Source organism: Poecile atricapillus, chromosome 11 (assembly GCF_030490865.1).
Source record: "Poecile atricapillus isolate bPoeAtr1 chromosome 11, bPoeAtr1.hap1, whole genome shotgun sequence".
Classification (NCBI taxonomy): domain Eukaryota; kingdom Metazoa; phylum Chordata; class Aves; order Passeriformes; family Paridae; genus Poecile; species Poecile atricapillus.
The window spans coordinates 5,605,697-5,630,777 of record NC_081259.1 but is presented as its reverse complement, the minus strand read 5'-3'; the positions used below and the strand labels follow the sequence as shown (position 1 = coordinate 5,630,777).

Sequence of the window (25,081 nt, the reverse complement as noted above, 5' to 3'; positions counted from 1 at the left end):
GTTTGAAATAAAACTCCTTGACTGGATCTGTTTAAAGCCGTGGAGCTGAATTCTGCTCTCTCTCTCTCTCTCTCCCCCGGTGCTTGTGCAAACTCAGGGAAACCAAGGGCGGTTTCGGAAGCACGTTTTAGGAGTGTAATTTGGCTGGGCTGCACAGAATTATTACCTGGGATGCAGCCGTGACAAGTAGCAAAGCCTTTTCTGGTTATGAGTAACGTTACAGTTACCAGAACCACAAGCTACCAGTTGTGAGCACTAATTGCTAAAACATCTGTAAGCAGAAGTACCTGATTTTTGTGCAGCGTTTCATTATGCTGTCGTGCAGAGTATAAAGGAGCAGGCACAATCCATAGCAGCACACATGTCTCTGTTTACATAATATTAAGAAGATACTTTCAAAATGCTGGTTAAATATTTAGCTAAAAATACAAATTAAAGCGGGGAGATGGAAAGTGATCCCTGAATTACATCTAAGCTTTGATCTTTCAAATACAAAATTGAACTGAAAGGGCTTAAAATATCTGTTCTTTCATCGCCTGGGATAAAACTGGCTTATGATGTGAAAATTGGAAATATTTGTCTTATTTTGCCACCAGGTGTACGATCGTGATTTAACCTCTTCAGACTTCATGGGCTCGGCATCTGTAGCGCTCACTGAACTTGAACTCAATAGGTAACAGTTCATTTAATTAAAGGTTATTAATGCAGCTTAATTGAGAAACAGAGGGAAGTAGTGAAATGCTTTTTTTCTGCCTTGGGATTTTTTTTTCTATTCATGAAAACTTATTTTTGATAGAAGAGTGGGGATTTCAAGAGAAATCACTTGAGATCTATCTTCTGCAGATGTTTTTATCCGGCGTTATGTGCCGGGTTCAGATCCAGCCTGGACGGAGCCCAGTTCTGGGACTAAGAATTTCTGAGTGCAGCGTTGTTTAGGGAAAGCTTCACCGGGACAATTTATGGAGGTAGAAAAAGGAAGAGGGGGAGAAGGCTTGGGACTTGTCCTCAGCCCCAAGAAAGGGGTGCTTTTCTCTGGGGCTGAGGAGCATTTTGCCTGGCTGCTGCCGTGCCCTTTTCCAGCCTCCCCCCGTATCCATCCGTGCCTGCAGCAGCTGCATCTGGCCCTGATTTAGTGCCGAGGCAAGCCCTGTGCCTTTTGTCTGCTGCTGCTGCTGCTGCTTGGGCTCAGTGTGGAGCTGGAAGCCAGGAATTCAAGTTTTAGTTGTTTCTTTTATATTCTCTTGCTGTGCAATGACTTTTTTTTTTTTTTTTTGGGAAATGAGTTTTCCCTATGTGGGGGCTGTTGTAGCTCCTGTGGCTGTTGTATCTGAATTTCTAGAAATGTTAATTTGTCCATGAGATAGTGCCAGCAGGTAAAATACCAGCATTCCTGTTTCCAGCAAGGGAACAGAGTCATGGAGGGGGATTAAAAGCAGAATAAATATCTCTGGAGTCAAATACAAACCATTAATATTAGAAAATTCACTTGGAGTGACAGTTTCCCTGTCACTCTTCTTCTCTGTGTAGTGGAGGTAGTAGTAACTTAATTCAGTGTGTACCTGCATATGGAGGGTTATGAGTAGTGAGCAGTGCTATAGGAACACTGTGCTGCATTATTAAAAGAGGGGTGTATTTTTTCAGAACCGAGAAAGAACTCTCCAGATTTCCCATTTTAACATTTAAACTCAATACTGGGAATTTCAGACAAGAAGCTGAAATTTGCACAGCTCAGCCTGACCTTTAATAATCAACTTGAGTTAACTGGAGTCAATAAATGCACAACTTTTTTTTTTTTTTTTTTTTTTTGTTGCTGTGTAGAACTACTGAACAGGTTTTAAAACTGGAAGATCCCAACAGTTTAGAAGACGACATGGGAGTGATTGTATTAAACTTGAGTCTAGCAGTCAAGCAAGGAGACTTCAAGAGAAATGTAAGTGGCTTAGGAAATCAAATTTGTAGCTGGAATTTGTAGGGGGGAGAAAAGAAGAGCTGGCATAATCTGATTTACTGGGAAATGCCACCTTTATTTTCATCCTCTGAGACTCAATATTGAAATCGAGATAGTGCATAACTTCAAAAAAAAAAACCAACCCATGTATTTAGGTGGGTTAAAGTTGTGTAGACATTTGTAGCTGGATGCTCCTGCCCTGTCAGTGTGATGTGCACTGTGGCACTGCTCTCTGTGCTCTGGCCATGTGTCCAGCACTGCAATGGGCAGGTTGAAGAAAAGCTATTATATTTCCTTTTCTTTTTGTTTTTTTAACAACAATGAAAAAACTTATCCAGGTGAAATCTAAAAACTGGGTGTGGATGTCAAGACTTAAACTGTCCTGTGGAGGAGCACCAGGCTGAGAGGAGGAGGTTGCTGGAAAAACCCTGATCTTCCCACTGACAGTTTCCCTGAGTTAACTGAACTTGGCTCCTGATGCAGAAATGTGGTGATCAGTTATGTTAGAAACTCAGAGAAGCTGGGCAGAGATTGGGAGCACCATAACTGAAGCTAATAGTTTTTTTAAAAATTCAGGTCCTGCACTTGGCTTTTTTGCTTCTATTTTTAAAGTTTTCTCCTAGTGTTTTATACAGAGTGTGCAGCACACAAATATTGGTGAACTAATCCTGCTCCTGGCCAGCAAGGGGTGGAGAATACCCAAGATCAGGGAGTTACTTGGACTGTCTTAAAAACCAGACCTAGTTTTAAATATGTGTAATACATATTAAGAGAAAATATTTCTACAAGCTTTCTGCAGAGTTGAGTATGAAACTTGCTGTTTACAGCACATTATTGAATTATAGGTATGGAATTCCAGCCTGAATGGGATTATTTATAGAAACATAAATGTTTCAAGGGGTTGGAAAGCAAAATGAGAAGAAGCTAATGTGGGATATCTGCTGTTCATTATTTATTTTTCAAATACATGCCTTTTTCAGAATTGTATAGTCTTAATTAATAACAAGGTAACAATACTTATTTTTATCTCACTGTGTGATTATTTGAAAGCTGAATGGCAATATTTAAAATAATGGTGTATTTATACATCTATATTATGAGATGCTTTTATTTGGAGTGTGAACTCCCCTCTAACTTGTACAAGACAGCATTGTTGGCATGTGTTACCGAATTGCAGGAAAGGGTGAAGCAAAAATGTAAAGTTACTTCAGCAAAAAAGTTAGTTTAGTCAGAAGAACCTCAGGAATTCTAGGATTTTTAGTAAGGCCTGGGCTAAAGTGGACCTAGCCAGTGAAACAAAGCTTATTGGTTTAAATAGCAGCTTTTGGTACTCTTGGGTGCTTAGTTAACATTCAGAGTGCAGATGATAGAAGAGCTGGTGCACACTGTAATTTTTTTTAAAGACAATGTTTTAAGCCCTCATATTTCAAATGCAGATTGCTCAGCCATTTCCAAAGGAATCAGAACAGTGAAATAGCTCTGTCCACATTAGCACTTAACAGCACGATGATTTTTTTTCCCCCTTTTTAAATTAGCTTACTGTAGAACCAGATGGCACCAAAAGTATAAGCCATGTTTCTTACTAATGGCTCTGGGTCCCTCCACTTTTTATTCTCAATTACTTTTTTTTTTTTATTGCCTCTTTTTTTGGTGCAATGCAGGTATTTTGAGCATGTTGGTTGTTATGTTCCATGAGGCAGGGAAGGTAGATGGAGATGCAGTTGTAGATTTAGCCCTGAATTTTGTAATAGGCTTTTCTAACTCATTTGACAAGCTGTTGTTTGAATTATTTTACTAAACACTTTCCCCATTTTACTCCTTACCTGTTTCTTTTCCCTGGATTCTCTTTGGTACAATAATGGGGAGTCATGAACAGAGATGGTCAAGTCGAAAGAAACGAACTTCATCCAAGGTAATCCATATTTATTTTTTTTTCCACTTAACAAAAATGAAGGTCCCCTCCCAAAATCTGTGCCCTCCTCTGAAACAGGCTAAACAAAGGAAAACTCACAAGTGTAGAGGCAACCTGTCACAACGTGATGGCTGTGATAACCTTTTTTGATTTTTCTATTCATCGTGATGGGAAATTGCTGCTGTTTTCTAATTGTAGGCTCCATGGTAGTGTCTAGTGGCAAGTGAACATAAGACCCCATTCACCAAGAGCTGTAGAAAGGGAGACAAACTTTCTGTACTAAGGAAAGGGGTGTAAATTCAACTGAAATGGAAGGAGCTGTGGAGGGTTTGAGCTGTTCCAGAGCACCCAGACAGTGGCTGGTGCAGGAGTTGATTGAGGCTCTCCTGGATCCCTGTCTATCCTTGGGGCTGCCTCTCACCATGGGTGGAATTTTGTGAGGCAGTATTTCTTCTGGTTGCCCCTGTGGGTTTTGAAATTCCTTTTGTTCTTGGGATGGAGGCCGAGCTGGGAGTTTTCATTGCCTCCATTGTAACAGGATTTCCAAGATTTGTGTGTTGCCACATGTCCATGTAACTTACTTCCCTTGGTCTCCTGTAGGATCCCTGCAGGCTTCCATTACTTTTATATTCCTGTATCATTTTTGCATTAGATTTTAACTTGTTCAGGAAACAGACTGTGGCTCTTTATGTGTTCTGTAAAGCCTTAATTTGCTATTGAGTAAATAACAATGATACAGACAGTGCAAGCCCCAATACCCAGCTTGAGAGCTGTACAGTCTCAGTCTCTGAAAAGCAGAATTTGGCTCTTAAGATGAGTGTGTTCTCATGATATTTTTCCTCTGTAACTACCGGTTTGTGCCTAAATAGATTGAATCATTAACCTCCTCTTGTTTTATTCATTCCAACTGTGGTGTGCTGTGTAGAGGAGCCAACCATCTCAGGTATTGTGCCAGCAAGAATGTTTTTGTCAACAGAAGAAGTGCAAAGTACAGCCTTTGGAGCCCTGATTGCAGGGATATTGCAGTGCTTGGAGCAGAGAGCTGCCAGGAATTCCTGAATGCCACTTGGTAGATAGTGATGGAATAATTGAAGAGCTCATCACTTTAGTTTTTTAACTAAAACTCTGGAAATTACTGTGCCCTGGCTCGGTCAGTGTTGCTTGATCCCCATCTTTCTCACACAGCTGTCACTGGATGCTGGTTGGCTTTGGGACCTTGGAAAGGGAGTCAGGTTTTTAAACTCAGGTTCTTTTTCTTTAGAATAGCCAAAATTCTGTATTGGTTGCTGTCACTGGAAGTTTTGGGGTGTTTTTTTTTTTTTTTTTCTGTTTAGGATTTTTTTTCTTTTTTGTTTTTATGCAATATCTCATTTCATTTTGTATAATTTCTTTTCATATGTGTTTTTGGACCTTTAGCTGTCATCCTTTCATCTCGCAAGACTCTGTCTCGTGCCTTAATACCTTTCAAAATAAAATTAAGAGATGCTGAAGCGTGGTGCTGATGTAGGAGACATAAAAGAATTGTTTAAAATGAAAAAAGCTTCAACCCTGTGCTCTGTTCTGTTCCAGTCACTAGAGGGTAGGAGAGCTTCAGCTCTTCCTAGGGAAGACACAGTTCATGCTCCAGTGTGATCTCTAAAGAAAACCTCTGTGACCATCCAAAGGCAGTAAAAAATATTTCCCAGCATGCGCCGGAAAAAATCTGACAAAGCAGTATTTCCTGGTTTATTGATTCTGCTACTGCACTAAAACACTAGTACTGTACATCAATAACCATCTTTAGTTAGGAAACTCTGCTCTGTGGAAGCAGTACTAGCAGTTTGTGGCAGAACATAAAGGCTAGGAAGAAAAATTGTGTGCATGGGGAATATAGGTGTCTAGGGAAGGCACAAGAGGTTATGGAAGAATAGCCAGAGAGTATGATGGGGTAGAAAACAATGCTGCTGGACAAGATAAAGATACAGGGATAAGGAGAGCAGGGGAAATGGAGAGAGCTCTGTAATGGATACACGAGCTTGTCTGTTTTTTGGCTCCTGAGCTGACTCTGGTTGGGTGCTGCAGGAGGAAAACACAGCACACTTTCCATTTGAGCAGCTGAACTGAGACATCTAAATTTCCTCTCTCCAGGTTTAAGCAAATAAAAGTTTTCTATTTGAAATAGTTTCCCTGGGATTTTTTTTTTTCTTTATGTGCTGAACTGCAGCTGACCCCTATTGTAATATTTAGCTTTTCCTCTTCTATAAATACAGGGAAAATGACTTATTTTAAGGATGGACAAAATGAATATAACTTTCACAGCTGTTTTTTAATCTGTATTGCCTACATGAAAGAAATCTGATTATCCTCTAATTTGACCATTTTGTGTTGTCTTAATGCAGATTTGGCACATCAGTGTCCTAAATGAGTCTTTTCACATTAATCACAGGATTCTTGCTGACTTCCCAAATTTACCCCAAATGTTGATGGCATTGATACCTGTTGCAGCTCCATGTCAGACTGGCAGCAGGGCTCGTGTGGGCTGTTGTGGATACTGCACTCTCTTCATGTGTGTTCTCTGAGCTCCCTTGCTTTTTGAAGAAAGAGCTGCATTTCAGACAGCAACCGAAACTGTGTCAGCACAAGATCTCCAGTCCAGCTCCAGTAGCCTCATGGTCATTACAGGGAGTATGCAGGAAGGATTCCAGCAACTCAGTATGGTCTTTTAAATCATGTTGGAGCAAGAGCTGTTGAACTGCATGATTTAGGTATCTCTTGGTTATTACGCAGTATATATTTTTCACTGCTGCTGGAAGGGAATCATTGCATATTTGGGTGGATTCCCAAGACATGGGCAGCACATTCAGATCCCTCATTTTTCATGGGAGCTGAGAACAGCATTGTCCTCGGTGGGAGCTGTTTTTTCAAGAGTGTGGCTTTCTTCTTTTCCTCATGGAGGGTGGCATTGCAAAGGAAAGAGGATGCCATTAGGCAGCATTAATGTATTCACTCATATCTGTCTATTGACAAGCTCTCCCCTCTGTTCTGCTTTCCTTTCTGGGGCACAGAGGGAGTTAGGGAGGGGTAGCTCTCTGCTGGAGCCCAACATGCTGATGCTCAGTACCCTTGTTTGTCCCGGGTGGCTTGAGTCTCACCCTGAGTGCCCTGCACGCTATTTCCAGCATTTGTACAGCTGAATAACCTTTAAGTGTTGAACATCCAGGAGGCAGATAAGCAGGTCTGCTTGGGGTGGATTGACCTGCAGCAGTTCAGTCCTGAAACAAAAGCGATGGAATTGCCACCTTGATAGCCTAAGCTGATTGAATAAATTGGCTGAAAGGCTGACCGGACCCAAGGGCTCCTCAAGCATCTCATCGCAAGAGAGAATCCCTCAATCTCCTTTCTATTTTTTTTTTTTTTTTTTGTTTCCCTGTGTGGGCTGTTAGGTTTCATTTTTGTCTGCCTCATTGTGTTTGGCTCTCTCCCCCAGTCCCCCGTGGGCAGCGGAGCTCTCCGGGCGCTCGCGGGGACGCGCTCGCCACAGGGTCACGCCTCGTGGTGCCAATCTCGTGTTGGTTCACTTGCCTTTCCCGCTGCCCTCTCCTCTTTCCCAAGGGGAAACTGCCTCTGCAAAAATGGTTTCTCAGCCTAATGAGGAGAGGTCCGAAGAGTCCTCCTATTTGTGTGTTGTTGTTTTCTCAAATGGCAAATTACGTGGCCCAGTTTTGACGTTGACCTCTTCACAGGGATTGCAGCAGGCTTTCTGTTGTCCTGTCTCATCCTTTTAAATGAAAGATGGGAGAGATGGGCTCACTTCACACTTGGCCACCTCGCCGTGTCATTTAAATGTACAATTTTTCTGCATCTCTTTATTGCTTCAAAAACAAGTTTGAACTTGGGGCATGTATGTGTGTGTCAGGAAAAGAGACAGATTTGAAAGCAGCCCTGATGCACCAGAGGGGATTTGCTGGGTGCCTATAGAGGGAGATTATAGACAAATGGAGTTATCAGGGAGACTGGAGCTCCTAAAGGATTTTGTGAAGCTGGGTCAATGAGCCGGTTCTTTCCCCTCCAAAGCTCTGTCATTCTTGTTCAGTTCCTGTATTTGGCTCTGTGAAGGCAGAGTATAGCCCACCTGCTCCTTCTTCTTTTTTAAACCAGGACCAGAAAGTGATAAAAAAATTGAAAGTTGATGTGAAAAACTTTTATATTCATTTTGAAACCAGGAACAAGATTTTGAGAGTGGTGATGTGAGTGCTGATATTTAATTTTTCTGTTCAGAACTATGGGATGTTTTTTGGGCAAGTGTCCTTTCTAAGCAGATGGAGAAGAACCATCTTCTGGTCCTTTTGTGGCAGGGTCCTGCTCTATGACCTGGCCGTACTTTGGCTTCAGATATTGCTCATTACTTATCTGATGAGTTACAGTCCCAAAATCTGCAGTGGACATGGGTTCTTAGACTCAAAAAACATCTAGTTTGTTTTAAGGAATAAGGATCTCTGAGTATTTTTGTGCTTACTGTCTGTTTTTTTGATTTATTTTGTTTTGTTGTTTTTTTGTTTGTTTTTTTTTTTTTTTTTGTTTTTGTTGGTTTTGTTTTTTTTTTCTGGCAGGCTTGTTTGAGGGATGTCTTTAGTTCCAGTTTTTATCCATTTTACAGCAGTGAACTGCTCATAGAGGTGACCTTTATGGTGTTACTACTTATTTGCACACAGAGCCCCAGAAAAATTAAAACTCTGTCTAGAGACAGCCCTCAAATTCTGATCTCAAGGCTACCTTGATTTCAGAAATGATGAGGGGAAGGAATAAGCAAGCTTGTCCAATGCCTTGTACTTGGGATATGTGCCAGCTTCCACCATAAATCATGTGTTTCTTAATTTCCAGCCCTGTAGCCTGATCCCAGCTTCAGCCAACTTTTCTGTACCTCAGCAAGGCACCTTTACTTGGGTCTGGGATGTAGCCAGAGTGTGAGCAGAGAGCTTACAGGAAAATAAAGCAGGAGAGGCCTGAAGGACCTGGCATCCAGCGTGGGAGCCCAGCTGGGAAGGGCTCAGGTTCAGCAGGGGAGGAGCTGCAGTACCCAAGTGTGGAGGCATCAGGAGCTTGGGAGGTAACAGCAAAAGGAAGAGCTGAATTGATAAAACACTTCAAAATTGTCACTGATTAAGCAGTTATGTCCTCATTTTCAAGCCAGAATGGACCAGGGTTTTGGCTTTTCTGGTGCTGTTGTGAAGGCAGGTTAGGGTAGTGGTGGCTGGAGGCAAGGGAGAGTGTTTGGGGTGGTTTTTTCAGTGCTCGTTTTGTCCAAGTAACTTTGTTTGACTAATGGCTGTGCTCCTCTGTGCTCTGCTCTGCAATAGTTTTGCCAGCTCAGAGGGAGGCTGTGAAGTTTAATCAATTAGCTCTGTGTAAATCAGTTTGAAATGAGTAGGTGTGGGGTATCAGAAAGGAGGTAAGATGTCTAAAATAAAGAAGGCAATATCATTTTCTTGTCACCTGGGAGGCATTTTCCATAGTGCAGACTTCCCTAGGCAGCACTAAAGTTGCCTCATTGAAGGCCTGGGTCTGTGGGTCTACCACACATCTGATTTTCCCCAGACGTGCTTCCTTCCAGAAACTGTGGGTGGAATCTGAGACACTGCCTGCTTCACCGGGATTTCCATCAGGGTGGTCAGGGGAACAGCCTGCCAAATACCTGGGGAGGCTGGAGAGGTGGCCACGGAGCGAGTACAGAGGGGCTCTTTGGTGCTACGAGGCACAGGAAATGTGCCAGACCTGCTGAGCAGACTGTGGGGGCGACCTGGGCATGTCCAGGAAATCCAGAGCATTCCTCGTGTGCTGTGTCTCGCAGGGGTGTAAGGCAAGCAGCCTTCCTGTGCTGGCTTTGGAGAGAGCCCTGTGCAGGGGCAGGGCTGGACTGGGGGTGCTGGGAAGCTGGGGGCACTCATGGGGTCTGTGTGGAGCTGCTGCAGGTCAGCACCGTGCCCAAAACCAGTTGCAAACATCTTGGCTCCACTCTGCAGTGGGATGCTCTCAGGTGATGCTGGATCTCCTGCAGGTCCTTGTGGCTGGAGAGCAGCACACCCCTCTTCTGAGAGGAGCTCAGGGTGCTCCTGCAGCTGCACAGCCAGAGAAGGGGGTGCAGAAGGCTCTTTGCTTGGGGCCACCTGTTTTGGGAGGTCAAGGTTGGCGCATTGCAATGTGTTCCAGTAATGCTGAGTGCAGGTGCTGATTTTTCCTGGGGCTGTGTGGGATCCAGGCTGGTTTGGGTACCTCCCAAAAGTCCTTTGAACTGTCAAGTCAGCAGCTACAAGGGTGGGGTTACGTGTGCTGTAGATCTGGGCTAGGAAGGTCCCCAGTGCTGAGTGAATCCCTAAAATACTGGCCTGGATGAAAAAAAGAAAAGAATCCAAGTTTGATTCGAAAACTGAGTGATAACAACTGTCTTTTGTGTTCAGCCTGGAAGCTTTGAAGAGAGCTGGATGCTTTGTTTTTAAAAGAAATTGTAACGTGGATAATAAACTTCATCTGCCTTTTTCTTTCCTTTACTTTTTTTTTTTTTTTTTGTGAACTAACATCAAATACCTCTTCCTCCTCCGAGGAAGGAGCAGGAGGGGGAGGGAAAATCCTTGCTCCTAAAGCAGCGAGTACATCACATCAAACATGACTATGTTAAATACTAAAATGTTCAAAGTACAAGCGAGATAGATAAAGGCTTTGATGGGAAGTGGATATTTCCCAGGGACATTACAAGCAATAATCCAGATGTTATGGTGTAATGCAATGAGTGTCCATGGATAGATGGGGAGCTCAAGCCAAGCAGCGCCTGCTGTAGGCCTTAGCCCTCCACTCCCATGCTGTTACGCCATATGGAAGCAATCTCCAGGCCCCCTTAATAGCCAGCTTTGGATTCCATTTTCACAGGGCTCATAGAGCTAAGTGGAGCTGTTTTATGGACAAGTTAGATAGAAGCCTTTCCAAGATAAACATCCAATTCGAAATTAGGACATACCAAGCTGCAAAATTATTTTAGGGCATATTTCATGGAAGCACTGCCATTTTTCTAAGGCGATTGCCAGACTGTAGAATGCCCTTTGATCCCTTGTGGACATTACTCCCTTTTTTATAAAAAGGATTTTGAAATAGTTGCAGTGTTTAGGGAGGAGTATATCTGCTGGGACTTTGAAGTATGTCCATGGGAACAGTCATGCTTTAGCTTTTTGGCCCAAAAGAAGAACTTTAAAAAAAAAAAAAAAAAGAGAGAGAAAAGAAATTACATTGCAGCTGGATTTATGAATCAAAATCTCGTTTTCTTTTTAAAGGTAGGAATTTTTACCCATTGTGCCAGGAAAGCCAAACGGGGTGTTTAAATAGAAGTATATTAATATGCTTGTGGGATTCAGAATTCGGTATTTTAACCAGTAAAAAGCAAGTAAAAATTTTGTGAGTTCACCACCTATGATTTAAGAATTTTGTTGCTGGGTAATTGATCCATAAAAAGTAATCTTCAGACATCAGGTGCTTTTGCAATCGTTTTATTTAGCAACAACATTTCTTACTTGCTTTTAAAGCTAACACGTCCTGTTTTAAAGTGACTTGTGAAATCTTCTCCTCCGTCTTGCTCCCACCTGTACATGACATGATTGAAGCTCCAAAGTGTGGCGAGTTAAAAGTTGCTTCAGGAGAATAAAATATGGCAGGATTTTTACTGCAGGAAGAAGAGTATAGCCTTGAGTTTTAATGTTTCCAGCTCACTCCCCCCAAATAAAGGCCTATTTAATCATCCTCTGTCCAATAAAATATTGCCAGTTAGCAAACTGTTAGCGCAGCCGTGCTGTGCGAGATGAAGCTGCGAAGGTAACAAATGTGGCTACCAGGTAACCATAACTCCAGATAAAGAGCCTGGTGGTGTCAGTGTTTTTTCAGCAGGCATCAGTATTTTTGATTCGTGGGCTCAGTTTCTGGAAGCAGGAACAGCAGAGGCAGCGGGCAAAGAGCTAAGGCGGGCAGTGGGTGGCTGAGTGATGGAGGAGGTGGAAGATGCTGCTCAGCCTTTCACCTGGCTGTGGGCTTTATGGTCCTGGGCTGCCTCCTCAGACAGGACAGACCTGCGTTTCATGGACGTAGCTGGAGACATTTTCAAGTTTAGTTTCTCCTCTCTTCCGTTCCCCATTGCTCTCCCGTGCCTTTCCCTAAGCCAAGGTACCAGATTGCTCTCAGTGCTCGAGGTCTGCTCTTGCCAGAGCTCAGCCAGGGTAGCTGAGGGTGACTTCTCTGGTGGTTTTAAGCAAACCTTGCTGATTTTGCTGTGACACTGAGCACCATCCCTTCACAGGGACTGTAGTACAGTTGGGAAGAAAATCCATAACATCCTACTGCCTTCCATTGCCTGCTCACCATTAGGGAAGCATCTCTCTCACTCCTGGTGTGCTTTCATAGCACAGTTAATGTGAACATGAAAATGTGTTTGGGTCTTGACACATTTTGTGTTGCTGCCTTGCTTTTCAGTCGAGTTTCATGCGGAACATGCGGCTCTCGGAGTCTCTGCGCAAGAACCAGCTGTGGAACGGGCTGGTCACCATCACCCTCTTGGAGGGGAAGAACATGCCCAGAGGGGGCTTGGCAGAGATTTTTATTCTCCTCAAACTGGGAGATCAAAGATACAAGAGCAAGGTAAGCATTAAGTTGTCTGAAGTCAATAAGGTGCTTGATGTTTCTTTTACCAGTGTTGCTACCTCAGATGGAACTATTCTTGATATCTTTTAGATAAGTGAGTTCAAAACCAGGAGACCAGACCAGAAGCATTAACATTTTGCTCTGTTTTCATGCCAGTAGAGAAAGAGCAAGTTAAAAATATTGTGTGTTATCAGTATTTTGTGCATTTAACATACTCATCATGTTGATGGATGTTTGACATTAATATGAAATGAAATAAAGCTACATGCATCACACATGTGTTTTGTTCTCTGCCAATACAGAAGTTGAGCTTGCAGTGGTTAGATCTGCTGGATAAGTAGACCTGAAATGGTTTCCAGTGCAGGGGAATTAATATTCTTTTAAAGTACTTTTCTTGAAAAATATGTTACATACTGCAGAACTTGCCCCCCCAAACAGATAAAATGTTCCACAGTTTTGATATTAATTTTTATTCTTCTAGGCTGTGTTTATCTGTACACAATTCAGTTATATAAGGATCCAAGAAATGAATGGGGTTCCCAAAAAAACCACATTTCATCTGGAAAGTCTAATAAGAAGAAAGGGTATAATTAAAATAATACTCTTTTGAGAGAGCAGGAGCTCTGCATGTCATGAACTGGAAGTGCAGAGGAGGAGAAAACAAACCTCCTCCTGTACAAAATGTACAGAGCAAGTTCACAGAACATAATGTTTGGATGTAGGCGCATCTGAAACCTGCACTCTGTCCCTCACATCAGACCTCAAACCAAGGTCATGATATGTTTTACATTTAGAAAAATAGTTTTGAAAAATAACAAATGGTTTAGTTACTTTAGAATAAGTAGATGTTATTCCTGTTACAATCCCTTTTTATGTGTCTCTTTAATGGCCCAAAGATGTGAATCTGCAAGGCTGAGCTTTTTGCTGAACACAGGAGGGTGAAAAAATACTCCTTTGGGTTCCTTAGTTCATCCAAACCTGTTTCCAGGTGATAGTCTTCAAAAGGGTTACTCCTGATTTCTTCCAGTGTGTGACGGTGAATGATGACCTCACTCCACTGGAAGTGGAGCTGGTGGGGTCTACCTTGTATTTCTGAATTTTCCCAGCCATTCATTCTGATAACAACTGTATATTTATTGTTATTGAGAGGGAGGAAAGAGAATATTTAGAAAGGTGAGATGATATGTGATGGGCTGGGGAGTTTTGGTTGGAATGACATTAGTACATGATGCTCTAACATCCAGCCTTTTTCTGTAGAATTGATTTTTTTTTTTCTTTTTGATTTACTGTGAAAATAAGTACTGTTTAAGAAAAGTAAATATTATAACTGCATGTTTTCTAGACACTGTGTAAGAGTGCAAATCCTCAGTGGAGGGAACAGTTTGATTTTCACTACTTCTCTGACAGGAAGGATATATTGGACATTGAGGTGTGGAGAAAGGATAACAAAAAGCACGAGGAGCTTTTGGGAACGTAAGTTGGATTTGAGTTAGATTTTATATTTTTTTTTGGTGGGGGGAGAATAGGTTAAGCACTAAAAATAAAGTTATTTTGATTTTATTTTTTTTAACGAATCAATTTGTTTTCATTACCGGCATCATAATGCATTTTTCTGTCCTTATTCCAGTCATGTCTAGGTTATGTTTACATTATGTTTATTAAAACCTATTAATGGGTAATCGATTAGCCAAAATCTGAATGCAGAGACACTCATGCTGCCTCTAAACCCCAAAATCTTGTGGGAGCTCAATGGCATCAAGAGGCAGGATTTTTCTGTATTTTTGTGACGATATTGCTGCACATATTTGATATTGCTGCACATGATTTTGTGCTCCTTTGAGAGTGATGTCCCTTTTTTTCTGTTTGCACTTTGATGTTATGTTCTTCTAAGATTCTTTAATTCCATTCTACCCTATCTGAATTCGTAGTGGTTTATTCTTAGTAGTTCCTCTCTTCCTTCCTTTGGCTTTCAGCATTATCCTGTGGACCCATCTCCCCAGACAACATCTGTGCTGTTGGGTACATTTAGCAGCACCAGGAACCATTCACTTTACTGGACACCCTCTTTGCTCTGTCCATGCTTTTCTGCTGGCAGGATCATTGCCACAACTCTGAATTTCCTGAGGGTGGGACCCTGCCTGCAGTTGTTTGCTGCTCTCACCTGGCTGGGGTTTCACAATGTGCTGACTAAATAACAGTAACTCGGAAGAACATTCTCTTACTTTAGGCATTCAAATAGTTTGAGACTATTCACTGAGAAGAACAATGCCCTTTGGCTCTACAAATGTTTGTGGTTTTGCAGAGCAGGAAATTCTTTCTGGCTGAGTGCTCTTGCTCATCACATGGAGAAGTGGCTGAAGATGAATCTGTTCCTTCCATTCTCACAGTTACTTCCATTACTTCTGATATTCTGTTTAGAGTTAAGAAATAAAGAGCTGTTTGCAGCTTGCCTCAGGTCAGTCTCTGATGCTGGAGCAGTTCTTCCTTAGGTTTTTCCCATTTATTTTAATTTTTCCCTAGGCTTCCCCCCCACTTTTTTCCTACTGCTTTCTGGCAGGTGGTGTTTAGTGTGGCAAAAACTACCAGTGAAATGCTTATTCTGTTCAGCACTGGTGAGGTCTGTGTGGTAGATTTACCTTGAAGTAAAGGTAAATCTTCAAGGGTAAATCCCTGGAAGTGTTCAAGGCCAGGTTGGATGGGACCCTGAGCAGCCTGGTCTAGTGGAAGGTGTCCCTGCCTGTGGCAGGGGGAGTGGAACAAGATGATCTTTAAGATCCCTTCCAACCCAAACAACTCTGTGATTCTATGTTTAAATTTATTTTTGATGTCTATATGGAGAAAATGTTTTTGCTTTTGTTGTCTTAAGCACAGCAAATTGGCTGTAGCATCAAAAAGGGAAAAAATACACTAATTTTTGAAGAGCAATTGCAAGAATAGGTAAACACCAAGTGCATAATAACAGGTATTGTTTTTACAGTGTAGAAACTTTTTGACACCCTATAAATAATATTTTATGAAGGGTTCAAATGCAGTCTAATCTGGAAAAGGATTCTGTTGGAAAAACAGCATTATGAGGTGCCATGTTTATTGTCTCCATGATTTCCAAGTTGAGTTTTGAGATTTCTGGATTTCACAACATCATTGTAAGAAATATTCTTTGTGGGTTATATTCGGTCATTACACAGAGCAGTGCAGCCAACTGCCATCAAATAATTTGCATGGCTTTAAGGAAAAAGCAAAATTTTCTGGATCTGACTTAATAATTTTGTGGTCAATTTGTGAATAGAGTTGGAATTCATTATGGTCCCTTCCAGCCTGTTCAACCTCCAACTGTGTTGGTTAAACCTTTAAATATATGCATGTTTTTAATGTTTAAATGAAGTTGGAAGTGCTCACATTGGAGTCAAATCTGATAATCCTGACTGCAGACCTTTTGTGGCATAAAGATTCCTATTAATTCCATTAGACCCAGGATTTCAGATAGTACAGATGCCTTAAGAGTCTGGAATATGGTTCTTCTCCCAGGCATAATTTGTTTTCAAGGTAAAATACTGTTTTTGAAATAGGACCTGAAGTGTCTGTGGAAACATGGAACATGCAGAATAAGGAATGCCTTGGACCTCTGGTGCTGAACACAAACACCTGGGGTGTTTGTCTGCTTCTGAATTAGTGAGGAAACATTTCATGTCACCCTTCTACACAAAACAAACCTTCACTGTCAGTACATATCACAAGCTAAATTATTACATTCAGCCTACCTGCAGTCTCCGTACATTTTCAGCTGGGTCCAATTACTCTTCCTCACTTAAAATCCCGCAGCTCTGACACTGAGGGCTGGCTGCATTTTGGTGCTGGGTGAAATAATCCCTCTACTTAGTCTGCACAGGACTGTTAGTAATGTTTATTGAGTGCTTTTTGTGTCCTGTGGGATAAGAGGCATGCTATAAACAGGAGAAGATGTTAATGTATATGAATAAACAAAGGTGTTAACGTGTGCAGAATTTGTCCAGGCAGAGTTAAATTGTTTATGCCAGGTTGTTAGAGAGTGTTTCTGCATTAGGAGATATATTCTGGAAAAAGAGATGCTGCAGAATGTTGAAGGGTTTTCCTTCACATTTTTACCTCAAGAAAGAGATTTTACAAAAATTGCTAAACTTAAGACCATGAGCTCTGAGACTGGAGTGCATCCAATATCTTTATGATGAATGCCTCCAGGAAACTGTCTTTGCAATAAGAAACAACCTGTGTTTTAAAGGCTGTGCTGTTGGGATGGAGCAGTAAAATCCCCATTATGGCTGCAACCAAAACCTGCACTTAAATCTTATCAGGCTGTAGGATGAATCAGAAAAAAACAAAATTTGTCCATTGAATAAGTCACAATAAGATCTTATTAATTGCTTCCCTGACACTTGTGGCATTTGAAATTTCAGGTATTAATCATAGATACATCTTTCTGTACTCTCTGATGATTCTGTTCTCTTTTGTGAAGGGCTTTCAAGAAGTCTGCAGGAGGTAAAGTGGCACTGTTGTGTACAGATTTTTTTGTATGTATTTATATATATTTAAAGATTCCTGTCATAATTTGATTAACTGTGAATGGGAAAATAAAATAGTACTCCATGGCTAGGAAGAAGCTAACCTCAGCACCTTTTAGTGAAATTTTAACATGTGATTTCCTGATAAATATTTCAATCCCAAATTTACTGTGTACTGTTTCAAGTAATATTTCTCTGCAAAAAGAAAAAGAAAATGGGGGAAAAGGAAGCTACAGGTGAGGGCTTTAAGTCAGAAGAACATTCTTAAATGAAAACTAAATCTGTACAGGATTAGAGGCTAATATAGAGGTGTAGACCTCAATACTGATCAGGGGAGGAAGGAAAGAATTTAATTAATTGAATTAAATGTGTTAAAAGAAAGAAGAGTGATACAGTTGTGTGCACAATGTATTCTTAACTTACAGAACTGAAGCCCCTACAGATTGTGTGTGTAGCCACTTGTGTGAAAGATTATGTCTGAATTTAATATGTTGCATAACAAAAGATGACAACAAGCAGAGCTATCCTAAGATAGGATTACTGTCGAGAATTTAACTCAGGAGATCATTTGTATCACCTAAAATACAAATGTTCGGAGAGTTTTGCCCTTTGCATTCAGAGCAGGCGATTTTAAACAAAAGTAGATTACCTCCATTAGTTTGATTCTGTGCCCATCACAATAGTCTCTTACTGCTTTCCTGTAAAATAATTATCTGTAATAAGATCTTGCAGATAGAAAGCTGGGAAAGAAGGAAGAGTTTCTGTTTCAAGAGAATGAGGGAAGTCATTAGACTTGTTTTAATAGTGTGGAAGTGTTAGTGTGGAAATTGCTGGATTTATATACTAAATTGAATGTCTAATTGTTTTACCAAGCTGCATTCTCTGCAGTCTGGTCAATTTTGTTGTATAACCTAAATTAAACAGATTGTGTTTTTTTGTTTTTTCTTAAGCCTTTTGCCAGAACAAATGTGGATTTTCTTTTCTGCTCCTCACAAGAAAATACAGGCATACCTTGAGTGAACGCAGATGTTTTAAGAAAAGTTAGTTTGCACAGAAATCAGACATGACTTGAGGAAGAAATACTTACACTCCACCTCCTGCTGTTTTCCCCTCCACATGTGCATCCCCCCAACCCCCACACCCTTATACTCCATCTTTTCTTTAACCTTATGCAAATCAAATTATTTTAAGAAGAGAAACAATTCCAATTTGCTAAACAAGATAGAATTATATGTAACTTTGTCCTTGACACATGATAGAGTTTGAGGTTATCTATTGGTGGGAGATGCACTGTTGTCTGAACTAGTTGTGTTTTCTGTCTTACTCCGTGGAAAGTTTTAAACATAAAAAGCAACTGCAGCTTTTCCCAGTTGTGGCCTGTGTTGAGTGGGTGGTGTATGCAATGCTGGTGTGGGAGACATGGCCTCTATTGCCAGCTGAATCACAGACCAGCTGGGTGACCTTGAGATTTCCCCTCTCCTTCCTTCAGTTTCTGCATCTGGGGGAAAAAAAAAAACAACAAACCCAAAAAACTAAACTCCAGGATAAGGATACATCCCCCCTTTTTGTGCTGATACCCAAAGTATCAGTGAAACTGCTGCAGCCTGAGACATCAGCGGCGTTAATGCAGCCAAGGTGATGTTGACCTCCAGTATGGAAGTGATAAGGGCTTTTTCTCAGAAAGAAATAAGGTCTTTTTCTCTCTCTTTGTTGTTGTTTTGTTTTCCTTCCTGCTGTAACTTTTCCTGTCATATTTTTCTGAAGAGTCTAGGCGTAGCAATGAGCTTTAAATGCAACCTCTCACACTTGGAAATGGTGTTGAGAGGCAGCCTACGCACCGAGCCGTCTTGGTACTCTGCCTGGTTTATTTTCCTTCTCTTTCAAAGCACTTGAAAGCAGTTAATAAGAGTAAACTTGAAACCTGTTGTACCTCTAGAGCAGTGGAGAGAAAAGAGCCCACTTAAGGCAAAGTCATTCTGGTTGATTGTGGTCAGAGGAAGCTTAAGGAGTTGTGTTTTAATACACGCAGCTACTGGACAACTCAGAAACTCATCAGAGCAGTGGCTTTTACTTCATAACACAGCTTCTTGGGCTCTCAGGCTGAAATGTTTTGAGAATTTTTTTCCTTTCCTTTTTTTTCTCCCCCTTTAGCATTCACAGAAAATAGGCTGTTAAGAAGCGGAAAGCATGCAATTTATAGCAGATGGGCATAAACTGCTCCAGCTCTACTACTGGAATGGGATCAATCAGGAACACTACATGCACCATTTACCCAGAAGAAACCCACCTGGGGGAGCCCTGTGGAATTTTAGCTTATTAAGACAACACCTTAACAAGTTTAGTTTAAATAAAAACTTGTCGGCAGGCATTAAGTGAAGCAAAACCCCTCACTCTCCATCATCCACTGCCCGTCCCTTTGAGGAATGTTCCTCCTCTTGCAGTGTGGCAGCAAACCTTCTCCTTTTACTTTTTTTTTTTATATTTTGTTTGTTTTATTTTATTTTGCTTTGTTTTTTACCCTTTTTCATCAGCCTGTTCTTACAAGCCAAGCCCCACGGAGGTTCAAGAAAGTTCCACTCCATTTACTGGACTTCTAAATAGAAGGAATTTAGCCTAGCCAAGTGATTAGACATTTTGTTACATTTAACCACTCCCTTTGTGTGTAACTGGCTGCCTGGTGATCTCTCTGCTGTAGCCCATACTCATATTTTATTGTTGTCTTTTTATGAATGTTTCTCTTTTATCCTCTTTATTTTTATTTTTGCGAGAAGCATCAGGTTAATGATACGTATTACATGCAAAGAATGGGTGGGGGGTGACTTTTAAGACCATCTTTCCCTTTGGGAAGTATAACAGTACACTGAAAATGTAACTCTAGTAAGGCTTGTAAAAGAGATTGGGGCATACAGTATAATGTAGCATAAAATGGAGTATGTGGCTTTAAAGAAACGAATCTATTTTAGGCTAATGTTTTAAATTTTGCATTTGCCCCTTTTTTTTCCCCCAGGTGAAATAAAATTGTGTTTCAAATCCATCACAAAACACTGGGGGATTTTAGATGGGAAGTGAGGCAGGCCAGAGTTAAGTTTTCCTCCTGCACTTGCAGCCCAAACCTTTTACCTCCCTTTACCAGTAGACAGATCTGAAAGCAAAATCTGACAGTAGAATCTGCCTAATTGGTTTTCCCATGTTTAATTTTGGGATGATTTTTTTTTCCCCCCACTCTTTCTATCCTGAAGAAACAATAAGTTTTGGTCCCTGCTTGCTGCTGAAATCAATGTAAACATTGCTTTATTATTTCTTTTTTTACCATCTCCTTTTCCTTATTAACCCTTGGCAATGTCGTTCCAGGTGCCACGTTGACATTACTGCCCTGCCAACAAAGCAGACCAACTGCTTGGAGCTGCCTCTGGAAAGACATCCAGGGTCCCTGCTGATGCTGATTGCTGTTGCCCCATGTACAGGAGTGTCTATCTCTGATCTGTGTGTCTGTCCTTTGGGAGACCCCAATGAACGGCAACAGATTTCTCAGCGTTATGTGAGTTTGTCTTTCTTTTGGTTTTTTTTTTTCTTTTCTTTTTTTTAAATAGTCCAAATTGCAGGAAAAAAAAAGAATTTCTCCAGTCATAATAACATGTCCCCTACCGAAGAAAACTATTAAATGGAGTTAGTTGCATTTTGAATGACAAGGAGATTTACAGGGCAGATAGACCCAAGCAATTTGGCTATTTGTATTTGCTGAGTTTTATACTAATGCTGTTCTTTGCAAACTTGAATTGTATTAGGAGGTTTTCATGGGGAATGAAACACTGAATATCGTGAAAAGATAATAATATACTTAACTTTATTCCCTCCTTTAGGGAGGTTTTTTTCTAGACTTTCAAATGTTGGGAAATAAAGCTTTGTTTGATGTAGATGGCTTCCATGTCCTCAAAAACTGGTCAGGAAAGAGTAAGTGTATCTCAAGTTGTGCCAGGGGAGGTTTAGATTGGAAATTAGGAAACATATCTTCATCAAAAGGGTTTTCGACTTTGGAAGAGGCTGCCCAGGGAAGTGGTTGAGTCATCGGTGCTGGAGGTATTTAAAAGATGGGTAGATGCAGCTTTTAGGAACATGGTTTAGGAGTGGGTGTGGCAGTGCTGGGTTAATTGTTGAACTTGATGATCTCAGAAGTTACTTCCAACCTAACCAATTTGCTGATGAGTTGTTTAGTGGTCCAGTTGTCTCTGTTTCTTACTGAATTGCAAGCAAAATACATCTTTGTGCTTTTCTCCTTGCAGTGTGTAAAGAATTCCTTTCGTGACATAAAGGACATTGGCTTCTTACAAGTCAAAGTTTTAAAGGCAGTGGACCTGATGGCAGCAGACTTTTCAGGTATTTTGTTTCTGTTTTGCAGCATTTGATGCTGTAATACATTGCAAATGATAGACTTTGTGCAGTACTGTCAGTTGATCAAGGAGAAGTAAATAATCCCACTCATCTCTCCAGCAGTGAAACCTGCCTCAGGGAACTGAGATACCAAATGGCTTTGACTACCAAAAGTATGTGGGAAGGTCCAGTGGATGGAGATTTTAATTTCCCATTAGACCTGAGCAGTCTGACAGATAACTTTACAACAGCACATCATGCTAAGTGTTTTTTCTACCAGGAATATATAAAATAAGAGTTGATACAGAGTGATGGTGCCTGCAAAGCACCTGCAAAGCAAAGGTTCTTCATCTTCTGTCAGGTGTCTTGTGAGTTTGGAACAAGACTGAAAGATTTTGGGGGGGTCTGATGTGGTGTGTGGGTTTGGGTGATGCTGCAGGCTGTCATCTGAAAGAGACAGAAGGCTTGTCAGAAATGGGGCTGGGTTGAGATGCTTTCTCTTGGAGTTTATTTGAGGCTTCAGTTTGGGATGACCTTTTTGGTGCTCTTACTCCATGAAAAGTATGGATTTTCCACTGAGCTGTTCCTCAGGTTGTGCTTGGTCCTGACAGCAGTGGACACTAACACCTTTTAAAACCACAACTTTATATTGTACCTCCGGGGAAAGTCTAGGAGGTTGATACTTCTCTGTAGCAACTGCCTGGATATTATTATTTTTATTATCATCATCTCCAGGATTCTGGAGACCTTTTAATTCCCCTCTCTATCTCACAGCAGCTCATAATTCATAGGCACAGCATTGTGTGTTGTGTATTTGCTGACACACTCATTTTTTTAAGATAACTTATTGATAAAGGCAGGAAAGATGGTAGAGGGAAAACATTCTTGCCCCATTCCTTTGTGGAGGAATTGCTGCATTTGTGGAGGCATTGTTACATAAGAGAATGCTGCTCCTAAAGAAAGGAGCAAAGGAGAAAGCCCATGATTAATCATGGTACTATTTTAGGGCTATATTCAATTCACTGCTTAACCCTGAATTGGAAAAAAAATGCTTACAGCAGAGAGCAGTATTTTAAGGAATTGAAGAACTTAATTTGAAAAAAAACAAAACAAAAAACACCAAACCAAAACCTGTCAATAATGAAACTTGTAAAGAAATCCGTATCTAAATTGACATATTGTCCATATGAAATTAGGAGTGTAACTTGCACCTTGCTGACTAATTGGATTTAATAAGTGCAGCACAGCAGAGCAGCCCCAGCTTTGCCATGTGCCAAAAGTTCCATCTAGAAATATGTGAATATGGACAGAATTCATGGAAAGAGCTGAGCCCAGAAGGTTATTTACCCTCTGGAAAACTTTGCTGATGCTAAAGCAGTTGCATCAGTGATGGATTTGGCCCCCTCTCCCTCAGTACTCAAACAGGAGCATGTGGGTGGATAATGAACATTGGAAGAGACACGCAGGTTCTTGATTCTGCAATTCAAAGACTTTTCATACAGAGTATGTGACACACATTCCTTGTGCATAGCACAGAATGAAATTCTGCTTAAGTAAAAGGTTACTCAGTCTGTCATTATATTCAAAATAACCCAGGCTTTGAGCCTGATTCATGAAGCAAATGACAAATTGTTTTTCAATGGCAGTGCTGAAAATATCCTAGTATTATGCTGTAATAGACCCACCAAATTGCAAAAGGATGCAGCCATTTTAGGTAAAAATAGCATAATTTCTGATCATGAAATGAGAGACATAAAGATTAATTATCTGTTCTGAGCCATTCATAAATGATTAGTGCAGCAATTATGGGCTTCCATAATAGAGCCCTCCTAGAGCAGTGCCATATTTCCTGCATTGCCAAGGAGACTGCTCAGATTTATTGTTATTGATAAAAGTAAATTCAAAGTCCCAGCTAAAAATCTAATAAAGGGAAAATCACAGAGGGAATCAGAGGTACAAAGATTTCCAAGGGTTAATAGAGGAGCAGTGTGAGCAGGTAGTGTCCCCTCCCTGTCCCTTCCCATAGCAGGCACCAGTCTTACATCCCCAAATTGGTGCAGACCAGTGGGTGTGATGAGTGTAATGCCACCTTATACCTCATTCCCACAGTAAAGATTGCATTTTGGTGTGATTGGGATTTCTGTCAGTTGCTTGTATGTTGTCATCATAGATTTTAATTGCAAGTTTTTAGCCTGCTGTAATAATAATGATCAGAAAACACGCACTATCTGCTTTGGTTTTGAACAGTGTTCCTCTGAAAATCCATATTTTACTCTTGGACATAAATTTTTGGGCTGGTTTCCAGACAGCTGTATCATATATGTAGAAGCTCTTCAGCCACAGCTAGCCCAGTTTAAACCTTCCATACTTTTATATTCCTAGATAATAGTTCTGTTGACGTGGAAATGACTTTTTCTGCTTTGTTGGATGTTTTCTGTGTACGCATGAGAGTTCTTCTCAAACACTGCATTTGCTCACTGACCAAAAAATAGCATTCAGAATACCAAATTATACAGTGGGATTGTTTTTGGCATATACCAGTTTGCATTTCAAGCAGTTTCTCTGAAAGACTACATGCATTTTCCACACTTATCAGGGAATGGGCATGTAAGCTGAAAAGGAGAAGACAAATAGATTCCAGTAATACACATGGTCTTTAAACTTTACCAATATTGACTAGTTATTACCCACTGTTTACATACTGAAAAGATTCCTGTTTAGTTTATAAACTTCTGAGAGTAAGACCCTTAAAAGCTCTGCATTAATAATACAGAAAATAAGGATTAAGAAAAGCACGGCTTTTGCTTAAATATCTTGTTTGTCTGGTATCTAAATCCCTGCATTGCTGACATATTTAGTTGCCTACATAGAATTTAGGCTGGAGTGTCTGTGGCTGAGTTGTACATGAGCATTGGAGATGAGATTAAATCAGATACTGAGCCAGACATGCTGATAAGGGGCCACTCTGTTCAAAAAGGAATCTGCTGAGCTGCCAAGAGTTGGGAAAACTACAAATTCATTTAATATGAGTGATCAAAAAATACATTAGGAAACATGTTCACCTAATAGATTCCATGTTGACATCCTTCTTTGAAGAGGAGTTTTTTTTGTTTGTTTGTTTGGGTTTTTGTTGTTTATCTGTTTTGTTTTGGGAGGTTTGCTTTGTTTGTCTGTTGTAAGTGCAGTACCTGGATCATGCATGGATTCTCCAGTTGATGTTGGGTTTTGTTTAAACTGTGGCACGGTGTAGAGCCTTTGTAGCTTCAAGGACTTGCTCACATGGAACTAATTGAAGAAATGCTTCTGATTTCAGTCAGTGTCACGCTTCTTTTCTCATGATGTGGATACTTAATCCTGTCATCGAGTGAAGAAGACCACAGGCTGTAAGCAGAGGATAAAATAGGGAATGTAACTGCAGCACTGCTCCTTCCCTGGCTCAGAGCAATGGTGCTGCTTTGGGAAGGGCATCTGAGTGATTGTCAACATCAACTGATCTTTCTTGCTGTAAAGACTGAGAGATGAGTCACTGAAAGTCACAGATTTCAGGTGTTAGAGTGAAGCCCCCTGACTGAGCTGTCAGGTAAATGTTGGAGTTTCCAGAACTGGGGATGATCAGAGGTACTGGTTTTTTGGCAAGTCATTCCAACAGAATGGGGCAGTTTGCAG

General features: G+C 40.9%; 1 protein-coding gene across 1 annotated transcript in view; it reads left to right on the top strand.

Moving 5' to 3' along the window:
- The window catches only part of MCTP2 (multiple C2 and transmembrane domain containing 2), a 117,727-nt gene that overhangs the window by 33,741 nt on the left and 58,905 nt on the right, over positions 1–25,081 (top strand). The window contains exons 6-12 of the mRNA XM_058847241.1: positions 597–673; positions 1,819–1,930; positions 3,825–3,860; positions 12,345–12,509; positions 13,855–13,985; positions 20,399–20,585; positions 21,328–21,421. Coding sequence (XP_058703224.1) covers positions 597–673; positions 1,819–1,930; positions 3,825–3,860; positions 12,345–12,509; positions 13,855–13,985; positions 20,399–20,585; positions 21,328–21,421 — 802 coding nt within the window. The remainder of the gene's footprint in view (positions 1–596; positions 674–1,818; positions 1,931–3,824; positions 3,861–12,344; positions 12,510–13,854; positions 13,986–20,398; positions 20,586–21,327; positions 21,422–25,081) is intronic.